Here is an 11,717-nt window from a genome sequence, read left to right on the forward strand (position 1 = left end):
CCTACCCGAGGCCAATTACAATCGAACTTTCTCGAAACCATTATACAATGATTATAATAATTTCTACTAAGATTTTACTAAGATTTTAAGAATTAATAAAATTTCTGTTATAATAATTTTAGAAAAATATGCAATTTAATTATAATTTAGTAAAAAGTAATTATTAATTAATTTATAAATTCATTATATATTTTTTTTAAACTCTTTTCGCCCTGTTGGCACTAAGAGGGCCTCTTTTTGCAAGTCCATTATGGGTTCGGCCAGGCCCACAATGGGGCTGCCGGGTGGTGAGGGAAGGGCCCGACATATCCGAGCGGGCCACCCCCCGAAAGATTCCTGGGGATTTTTCGACCCGTTCGGATTCGAACCCGGGTCCGCCAGAGCGGTAGGCTGCCACCTTGACCGCTCGGCCATCCGGCCGCATATTTAGGATTTAATTATTTCAGTCGAAGCGGTAGGCTGCCACCTTGACCGCTCGGCCATCCGGCCGCTAATTCATTATATATGTTGTTTCTTTCCGCCCTGTAGGCCCTAAGCCCTCTTTTAGCAAGCCCATTATGAGGCGATCGGTTGGTGAGGGACGGGGCACGACCAGAGCCGGCCCTACCATATGGCGAACGGAGCAGCCGCTCTAGGCGCAAAGTCCAAGGGACCGCCTCAGTGATAAAGAAAATTAAAGGGTATAAATTAGGGGCAACCAAGGGGGGCGCCATAATAGGATCTCGCTCCATCCTAAAACTTGCCTCGGGCCGGCACTGGGCACGACATATCCGAACGGACCATCCCTCCGGAAACTTCCTGGGGATTTTTCGACCCGTCCGGATTCGATCACGGGTTCCCAGAGCGGTAGGCTGCCACCTTGACCGCTCGGCCATCCGGGCGTCTAACTTTTATCAGTTAACAATCCAGTACTCCGTAAGAGGAACTGTGGTTCAGGATTATCAAAAAGTGGCCAAAAATCAAAAAATCGGCGCGTTCTTGAAAGATATTTTTGAAATCTGGTCATCGAAAACCTTTATAGTGAATACAACCACCACACTTGGGAAATATGCTTCAAATACGACCAAATTGTGTACTGTACATGCTTGTCGGAGGACCAGGTCTCCGAGGGCATCCCGAGCCTGGGCGCTGTGTGTGCCAGCTCTCTCTCGTCACTGGTCCCAACACAACTCTTTCTCACAGTGTTGTCGAACGGCCTATGTGTCAGGCCATTCCGCGAGATGATCAACCGGCTTCTCTCACCCGATGATTCTTCCCGGTTTAAACTCAGTTAATTGTTCATAAATTTGTGGACATTTTTATAAGCCAAGGAGACGCACTTCAACACCCTCTGCTGATATTACACAATGAGCCATCACGCTATAACTAATCATTTCCATAATCTGCATGCCAAGTTTCGCAGCGATACGACAACTCCTTCTTGATGCGGTAATTTTTATGGCAATGAGTATATATTTAGAAGTAATGTCGCTTCTTCAACAATAATCTACAGAATTTGCAAGTGAAACTGAACAAAGTGATTAATGCAACACTGACAGTAAAGATTACTTATCTGATTGATTAAAAGTTACAAGTTTTGAAAATTACTGTATTCTTTTACCACTAGAATTTCATTTTTTTTAACGCTTAACCACCTTTATTCGCTTCACGCAACGTCATATTTATATAGAGAATGCAAAATATATCTACAAAGTCTTGAGTTTAATACTAAATATGATGTTTATTTAATTAAGGTGTCAGCCGCACGATCTGCGAAATTCCAAATCCGGGTGAACAACTCCAAGAATTTTTGGGAGTGCTCCGGGAGTGTCCCGGATACTTCGGGTTCCATTCCTCGCTACCCAGCTATCACATTGTGAAGCCGGTCTTACTGACGATGAATCTGAAGAAAAATGCCCTCTAAGTGCCCGCAGTGAAGGAAATAAAAACATGAATAAAGGCCTTAAATATACATTTATGCATATATAGAGGGTCAAATATGAAATTGTCTCGTTATTTCCTGGATGTTATATATAACAGAGGAAAAGTATGGCGATTGGTCAAAAAATGACGCCCCCTACTGGGCGTTCTAGCAGCAGCGGTGTCATTCCGTGATATAAATAATAAATTCCTATTACAAATAAAAATAATAATATACTGAATTTCTCATGGCGTATCCTACTAAAACGCAAAAAAAAACCGCATCAAATAATATACTGAATTTATTATTAATTTAAATAATAGCTAGGAGCCTAGTGGTCGTTTTTGGCATACAATGACAGAACCCAGTTTTTCATCTTTATATAACAGATTTACTTGTGCATCAGTGGTGGCTGCATAAAACTTCAAACGCCAGTAACTTCTGATAACTGCAGCTTTCTAAAAATGTTAGATAAAATTTGTTTGCTTTTGATACAAAATCATAATATGCAATTAAAAATGGGTGTTTACATTTAAAAAAATGACAATGATGCCGTTTTCTTCGAATGTAGAATAGTCCTCAATTTTTACAGAATTTTTCCTCAATTTATTCGCGATATCAATTTAAATTAAATAAATAAAATATTTGAACTTTATAAAGAGCGTTTAATCAAAATTTGAAACCATCAAAATTGAGATAATTGGGCGAAAATGTATAAAACTGGTTACGATCTTTTACCGGATTGGTTAATTTAAAAATTTTAAAAATTATTCGGAGAATGGCGCACGTAAGTCTTATTACGAGTTAATGGATCTACATATTTTTTGTTTGTTTGTTTGAAATTGTATTATATTGCAAACGTTGCTTTATGATATTTCATAAAAATACTTAAAATGCATAGAATATTTTAATCGGTCTGTTTTAAATTAGTACGTACAGTACTGTATTTTATGACGGCCGGATGGCTGAGCGGTCAAGGTGGCAGCCTATCGCTCTGGGGTCCCGGGTTCGAATTCGAACGGATCAAAACATCCCCAGGAATTTTTTGGGGGTGTGTTCGGATATGTCGGGCCCAGTCTCTCACCACCTTGCCGAACCCATAATGGGTTTGCTAAAAGAAGGCCTCTTAGTGCCCACAGGGCGGAAAGAGTTTTTTTTTTTTTAAAGTATGTATTTGAAACAAATTTTAAATCAGTAAATAACAAATATTTGATTGTAAAGAGTTGTAGCCTGCTCCAGCAATGTTTAATAATCAAACGTTTTTAACTGTGTACCATCCTCGGGATCGAGCATTTAAGTAAAATTGATATTTGATTTATGATTTAAATTACCGATTTTAGTAAGTATCTGTAAAGTGAACGTGAATATATTCAAACAATGTGTACTCGACAGAGAGAATTTTGATATACTGTACAGTATATGTCAACATCCAAAATGGATAGGACATCAAAAGAAGAATCAACTTACTGTTTTTGTCCATTAACCTAAGGTCTTTAAAAATATGCATTGCTATTCGCTTGTGCCAGTAAATATAGGTGGCGTATGAGTCGACCAAAATGGCTGCCACAAAGGGTATATTGTGCATGGCAACATACGAGAGTTACATGTGTGTTGTCTTTTTAATATCTTCTCTCTCTGTAGTCAAAACGTTTTATCTGCATTTGTGTCCGACATTAATCCTATCAATAGTTGATTTCGTAGTTGTTTAAGTCAGGGCTTCTTAAACTATGGGTCGCGACCCCATTTGGGGTCGCTCAGCGAAATCTTGGGGTTGCGAGATTTTAATGCAAAATATTGAAAATAATTTGCGAGAGTTTGAAAATGGCACGCTTTGTGTCATAGGTTTCGTGAGTTGCGCTTTGTGTCAGTTCTGGTGCAGCGAGACAACAATTCAGCAACACTGTAGTGTGAACTAGTGTAGTGTTGTCGCTATTCGGTGTATTCAGTTGTCTCTGTTCCATTGTAACACAAGAGTGAACTGTGGTAGTACACCATTATTGTTTTTGCAAATTTGTATATATCTTTATTTTATATTTTTTGGGTTGCAAGAAAAATCACAATCATAAATGGGGTTGTGAAAGAAAAGTTTAAGAAGCCCTGGTTTAAATCATGATGATTACACTTTGTGACATTTTAGAATATGTGACAGTGTGATGTGGGTGCCATCCACCCGGGGTGTAGGAAAATTTTGCTGCTCCCTTATTTAGGTATCTCAATTTAAATGAAGCCCACCAGTGGCCGAGTGGTCTTCGTACCCTAAACACTGGGAGTTCGGTCGTGGGTTCGCGCCGCCATCGGACAGGCTGGCTGCTTGGAGTTTTCCGGGTTTTCTCCTTGCCAATAATGACTAAATAGGAGGCCAGTTCCCCATAAAAGTCCTCCCGGAAGGCATTAGTTCCCCTCGCGTAACATCGCACGCCCCAGAGAAGGCAACGGGAAACCACTCTGGGTAGCAACCTTCCCTAGTATACACCTTGGCGGGTTACTAACCTACACCAGGTGTCGCCGACGTCAGGAATCTGATATGGCACCAAGAAGAAGAAGAAGAATTTAAAAGAGTAAAATTCAGTTTCGTCACAGAATAAGTAATGAAAAATTCTGTTCTCATTTCAATTGGTCCGAATCATAGGTGCAACAAAAATATGAAATGAAATGGTTCAAATTTTTACAAGATATTGTTATTATTTATTGTGAAATTTTACTGCCCCCTAAAAGTGCAGCCTGGGGTGGGCCGCCCCTGCCACCCCCACTACGCTACGCTATTGATTTAGACAAGAGACTCCAAACTTTTGACTATAGACTACTTCGAGGATTCCACGCCTTTTATGGCTGCTTTTATTTTTTGCTAATATGATTAATAAACACCTCGCAAACAAATAAATTTGGGCTCCATTGAAAATGGTCCATTAATTAAACATTATTGATCCAATAGCGGTAAAAAGAATATACAAGGTCTGTTCAAAAAGTATCGGACCTTTTTCTTTCCGCGTAAACCAATGATGCGTGAGAGGCCTCCTTCGGTGGAGTTGTGGAGGGGACAGTCATGCACAGTCCTGAATTTTTTCCCGCCTGCAGGAAGCGTCAGTCGTTGGCAATCGGCCTATGAGTGAGGTCATGTAGTGCGCTCTCGTCGGATTCCACTAAGCTGGAAAATGACTGAACAACGTGAGCAGCGATATTACATCAAATTTTGCCAAAAACCTTGGCAATACCCGAGTGTAAACCATTCGCAAGATTCAGCAGGCTTTCGGGGACGATCCTCGAGGCCAAAAAAAGCGCGGCAGGTCCGCAGCAATATCAAAGGTCATGTTGACAGTTTTTTCGACTCTCGTGGGGTGGTGTGTCGTGAGTACGCACCACAAGGCCAAACCATCGCAAAGGAGTACTACGAGGAGGTCCTTCGTCGTCTTTCCGATACAGTGCGATGCAAACGACCGGATCTGTGGTCGATCAAAACTTCGCAGCTCCATCATGATAACGCATCCGCCCATTCTGCGCATCTGATTCAGGCTTTCGTCGCCAAACACAATACTCCTGTGGTTCGTCACGCTCCGTACTCTCTCCACATAGTTCCGTGTGGCCTTTGGCTATTTCCCAAGCTGAACATGCCGCTAAAAGGAACCCGAAATTAGTCGAGAGAAGACATCGTGCGGAATGCGACGGACCGGCTGATGGCCATTCCAAAAGATGCGTTCCAGCAGTGTTTCCAGCAATGGCAGGAACGCTGGGAGAAGTGTATACATTACCAAGGAAACTACTTTGAAGGGGATTAGGGTTTTGTACCTCAAAGTCAATAAATTTATTTTTGCCGACCAAAGGTCCGATACTTTTGAACAGACCTTGTATGTAATCTATGTTCTTAATGTTTTACTGTTTTGTTTTTATATTGTCTATTTTGTTTTGTTTTTATATATAAAAAACAAAAGGTTACGTACATGACAGTTCAAAATGATATGTATACACTGTAAGTAGATCGTTCCTATGTAAACAGTGTGTGGATTACATAGCATTTGTGACTTGAATAAAGTTCTAAATTAAGTGTTACAGTGGTACCTCATACTTCGAACGACTTGAACTTCGATTGCCAAATTTGATGAAAATTCTTTTCAGAGTCAAATAAACAATGCTTCAAAGTTCTGATTGTGCTCTTAGCGAAAAATAAACTCAATGCATAAAATAAGCTTATGAACAAAAGAATACAATCTCAAATTAGCAATATGTTAAATTTCACGACCTTATAATGAAAAAGCACATCTATGTTCAAATAAATCAATAATTTTACTTTGGTCCCGAGAGTTATTTTAACTCAAACTAGCTTCGCATTAGTTGTTAAAATCATTATCCTATTGACCTATTAAAAGGCTTGCAGTGGCTCACTGTGTTCACAGTTTTTAGTTTGCCTGTTGTTTGGTCTTCAAATGAACTATTTTTCATTGAAATCTAGATCAACATTGTAAATTCTGAACATTTCTGAATTGTTTATATGTAAGAATATTTCTTACAAGTTAGTCACAGTATATTAGGATCTTTTTCACTGTTTCCATCCTACAAGCACTAAGAAAGCCCCTTTTTATATTCCCTATGGGTTCAACCAAATTCATAATAGGGCAGCTGTGTTGTAAAGGAAGAACCCTAAATATTTGGTTTATAAGTAATATAAGTATCCATAACATTTTTGATGATCCAATTTAAACTGTAAACCAAATACTTTGGAGCAGCAGGCTGATGCTTCATTGTTTCCATTTTCTACTGATAATGTTGATCCCAATATAGATGCCAGAAGTTTTTATTAATCATTTTTCATACATTAAAATTACATCTCAAATATTGATATTTTTTGATACTAAACAGGATTAAAACTGTACTTGAAAGTTATTTATAAATTGCATTTCATTAAATTTATTTTTATGTGGTGCTATTTTATAACTTTAAAATTTTATATCTTACTCTGAATTTATTAAATACATGGTTTATATAACCAAGAAAAATTAACTTTTATATATCAATGATAGTAGCATTGTAAATCATCAGGAAGCTAATTAGAATTATGGTTATAGATATGTTCAATATATTGTTCAGTAATTCATTCGAGACTGCATACTATTAATTTAATACCAAAAGACTTACTATGACACCTTATCTTGCAGCCGAAGTTTATTATTTCAAACGTTTTCGGTCATGTTAAATGACCTTTCTCAAGAAAAAGAAATAAGAGAAAGCAAAATAAAAGATAAAAAACTGTAAAAATCTAATGCTTAGTACAAACGAACAAGCTTTTCGAATATTTTTGAACTAGCCTATAATCCGTTGCAACTTATGATGTCATTTTTAACATTGCAATGGAAGTATAAAATATCCTAAATATTACATAAATATCTAAAAATCATAAGTACAGAGAGTTACCATCTCCGATCATCGTGCATAAATACATAGCTTTAGATATAAGGATGCATAGTGTTTGGATTACAGATTGGCCCCAAGGGGAAATCCTAGGACAAATCAGATGGAAGAAAGAATAAAATTTTTCATTTATGTACATTGTTGCACATTATGTTCTCCCATATGCTAAAATTAGTCTTTTTTTCAGTCTAGGTATCTATTCTCTTCCTTACTCCAGATCTTTTAATCTTATTGACCAGTTTGTTTCCTTTTATCTCAGATCCTTTCCACACACCTTTCAACCACAAAATCTTTTTTTTTTTTTTTCTTTTTGTTTTTACCTTTAGGCCAATCCCAACAAGTTTATCTCCAACCATACTCTATTTGGTTTTCCAGTATGAAGATAAGAAATGAACAAGGAATAATAGAAAATGAAAGACAAAGCAGACAGAGAAGGGAAGAAATTTTACAATATACTCAATCAAAATAAAAAATCCAACTGGTTCTTAGGCTATACAGCTACATCCACACATCCACAGTGTAGTGTCACAGCCATCCTTTTCAGGTGTTTAATTAATTAAGGGACAAAGACCAATTCACTTGAGTCAGACCAGTTACGAAAATTTTCAAAAATCTGATCTGGATTCAAACTTATGTCATCTAAAATGGGTGAATGACACCTTTTTTTTACTGTAGCCAAGGGTTATAAAATGTTTGAATTTTATGGTTAAAACTTTTAATTAAAATTATTTTTCAACTTTTTTCCACTTTGTTAAAACAAACATTGAGTTTTTAATTAAAATATTAGTTAAAAGTTTGTAAAGATAAAAGATATTCAAATAATTTCATATTTCATGAAAGAATAAAAATAATCAACTTTGAATTTTAACAATAAATCACATCATTTCAGAACAAAATTGAAGAAGCTTTGAGAAGAATCCAGTCACAGAAAGGTGTTGTTGGTATCATTGTTACAAACAGTGATGGTAATCTAAACTTTTTTCATCACTACCTTTATATCTTGTAAATAATTGAATGTAATTTCTGAATTTCAGGTGTTACAATTAAAACAAATATGGACAATGAAACAGCTATTCGTTATGCTGGATTAACAACCCAAATGATTGAAAAGTCAAGAAACGTCATCCGACAAATCGACATTTCTAATGATCTTACGTTCATTAGAATTCATTCTAAAAGAGATGAAATAATGATAGCTCCTGGTAAGAAATTTGTCTCTTGACAATAATTGTTTAAATTATCAGATAGTGTTCATAAAAATAGTGTGTAGAATTTCTATTGTGTGAGAAATTATAGATGAATTGTTACAAACTTATCCCATTCAATACCAAGGAAGTAAACCCAACATTAATATTCTCTAAATTCACTATCTGTCCTTCATGGGTTATTAGATAACAACATGTCCTCACCTCAAAATGTTTCAATATGCACAATACTTAATGTGTGATTTGAATCTAAATATATTTGAATGTATTGCTTCAATGACTGTACAGTACCTTAATTTCAGTCCTGTTCTCGTTCTCCCTTTTCCACTAATTTGGAAAGTCTTTGATGTGCTATTACAAAAAACAACCAATCCTTTTGATATATGTATGCATAGCCTAGTGGTGTGCAATCCTCAGGATACAGAGTTCCTTTCTTCCTGTTCCCACACGTGCTTTCTCTTTGTTCACTAGTCTTCCTTCAACATTCTCCACAATGGTAAGGTTTAAACAGAAGAAAAAAATCCAAGGGAAAACAACTACTATCATCATAATTAAGGACATGTTCTTAGTTAGGAATGAATGGTGGAGACCATGAAGAGCAATGGAAAGATTTCTCCTATTATTTGACTACTTTCAGAGCATTTTGTTTTGCAGAGAAAACACTGCTATGATTCTGTTCATGCTTCTGTAGTTGCAACAAAGACATTCAGGATGTATACCATGTGCTATTTACATGTCCAAAATACAGGAGTCAGTGTAACTAATTAAAGAACATTATACTAAAAGAGACTAATATCTGACCATGCCCAACAGAAGTCCTCATTGCAAACAAGGTTTTTATTGGCCTCAGAAATTTTATAAAAATATTTATCACTAAGATTTGGACATATTAGAAGTATCAGTGGAGCCTTGTGCTGTTGTATACATCTCTATTATCAGTATATCATGTATGTACTGAGGCTGTTATGAATGTCATTTCCAGTCTAAGTATATTACAGCTACTATGTTTAATTTCTGTCTGTAAATTTTTTGTTATTGCATCACTATCACATATTTTGTCATTGCATCACTATCGCATATTCTGTCATTGCTTTGTTCAACTACTGTATCTTTTGTTTTATTAAACAAACAGTACCTGACAGTGGCTGAAAGCTTAAAGCCAGAAATTCTTGTTAATTAAAATATACTATGCAGTTAAGAGTAAAATTATATTATTATTTAGTTTTCAAGATGTTTTTTATCAAGTATGATCTATAATAGTTTCTTTCTTTTCAGATAAAAATTACATCATAACTGCAATCCAGAAAGTAGATGCTTGAAACTGTTGATAAATATTTAAAATATATTTGGCATTTTTTTCTCTGTATGAATAATTCAATTATTATTTATAGATTAAAATGGTAAATAATTTAAGTTTGGTTATTTAACTAATTAAATGCATTTGTGATTCAAGTTATTCAAGTTAACATACATTTTTAATGTTATGTGAAGCTCTTAAATCAGAAGTGCACAACTCACAAATTCCTTCAATGTTGTCTTGAGGGTCACAAAAGAAGTTTGATCTTCAATTGCACAGCTATAATTTCTCAGAGAGAAGAAAGTTGCACTCATTATTAGATTAAAATTTTTAATAAAGTTTTATTGATGCTTTAAGACTTTTGTTCCTGGTGTTTTTCCATTTCATGTGAATGCACTAAAAAGTATTTACCATAAGTGCTTTTTTATATCTATTAATAGCTTTTAACGAAAGCAACATTCTTTACTTGTTGTTTTATGTTGATCTGAATGTAGTCTTTGTTTGAAAATCATTAATTAATTAAGCAAATTTGCAGTATGAAAGTATGTGATGTTTTTCAGCCAGAGCACATAGCTAACTTTCCTGCTCAAATGTTGAAGATTTTGATGTTAACACAATAAAACCTATATGTAAAATAAAGTACATTTAATTAGCTTTCATAATATAAGTTTTTGTATTTAGTTGTTTATAATAAAGTATCTTGCCTCTTCTAATCCGTGAGAGTTAGACATGGGCTGTCAGAATACATAATCAAATTTTTCAACAAACAAAAGGAAATTCATGATTTCTAGCTTATTCTGCACATAAATATTGCTCATTAGTTTCTATTATGTCTATTGTTCCATGCAACGTTGTTGTATGTTGAAGAAACCTTGGCCTTGAAAACAAGGAACATTTTTTCTTTTTCAAGACCAAGTTGGTCCTGACTGTAATCGGTGCCACCTTGCAAGAATGCTCGTCCGACAATGAATCAGTTTCAAGCTTCTTGCAAAATGTATGATGCCCTGTTTTAAAGATTGTATCCCCTCTTTTTTATAGTACTTACTTACTATATGCGGGACTTACTAGAATTTTTCATTTTCTCTTTAAAATAATGTCTTTTATAAAATGAAAAGAACTGTTAATTTTAAAAACCCATTTTCTTTAAAAATTCCCTTTTATATAAATAAAATAAACAAAGATATAATATATTTTTAGAAATGGTCTCAAATTAAATCAATAAAAAGGAAAATATAACAAGCAGATATTTGTGATATCACAATGCCTGCCTGCAATTTTAATTTAATGTAAAATATATGCTCTCCACCTCAAATTAGTAGTCTTACCTCTGTACATCATACTTTACTGTTAGATAAATGAATGGCACTACTCCATTGCTAACTCCTTTCAGGGGAAAATACAGTCAACCCCCTATAACACGGTAGATACGTTCTGTTCTTTATGAATCAATTTTGTACGAGTCCTAGTCAATCACAGCCCGACACATGTGAAGTTTACGGACTATGGCTGTTTGAAAGGTTTTCTTCCATAAAATTAATCGATTCTAGACTAATTCGACTCAACATTTCCAAAATATGTATAATTTTTTTGGGAATAATCTGTATAAACTATGCTATAAACAAAAAATTGTAGGATTACTTACCGAGTGTGCCCCGTTCGACGTCGCCATTGCTCAAGCTTGTTTTCGTTGCGGAGCAGCGCACCAAACGGCAGGTGATTTCTGATAAGTTATTTTTCTGCAAAAACTTTGTTGAACTTTGGAGACATCATTAATATAAATAATTTTTATGGCCGTTGAATAAGAAATGTTTCTTTCACAAGAAATGTATAAAATTAGTGCTGTATTAGACTTACAGTACCTAATTTACGTACTGTACAGACGATAGTAAACTCAACTTACTCGCCTAAACTCTCC

The 11,717-nt window shown here is 35.4% G+C and overlaps 1 protein-coding gene across 3 annotated transcripts; it reads left to right on the forward strand.

The window, feature by feature from the left end:
• Positions 1-2,603: 2,603 nt before the first annotated feature.
• On the forward strand, positions 2,604-10,882 carry LOC111627511 (dynein light chain roadblock-type 1-like). 3 transcript variants are annotated; one of them, XM_023371100.1, is made up of 5 exons: positions 2,659-2,687; positions 8,190-8,265; positions 8,335-8,502; positions 9,781-9,868; positions 9,959-10,882. In XM_023371100.1, the coding sequence occupies exons 1-4, from the start codon at positions 2,679-2,681 to the stop codon at positions 9,822-9,824; spliced, it is 297 nt and encodes a 98-aa protein (XP_023226868.1). In that variant the 5' UTR covers positions 2,659-2,678; the 3' UTR covers positions 9,825-9,868; positions 9,959-10,882. The 3 variants fall into 3 exon arrangements, with proteins under 3 accessions (XP_023226869.1, XP_023226868.1, XP_023226867.1); XM_023371101.1 differs by having other exon boundaries at positions 2,604-2,687; positions 8,190-8,232; positions 9,781-10,882; XM_023371099.1 differs by having other exon boundaries at positions 9,781-10,882.
• Positions 10,883-11,717: the final 835 nt, after the last annotated feature.

This window comes from Centruroides sculpturatus, unplaced genomic scaffold (assembly GCF_000671375.1).
Source record: "Centruroides sculpturatus isolate CEXI.00-Female unplaced genomic scaffold, Cexi_2.0 scaffold354, whole genome shotgun sequence".
In the NCBI taxonomy this organism is placed as follows: Eukaryota; Metazoa; Arthropoda; class Arachnida; order Scorpiones; family Buthidae; genus Centruroides; species Centruroides sculpturatus.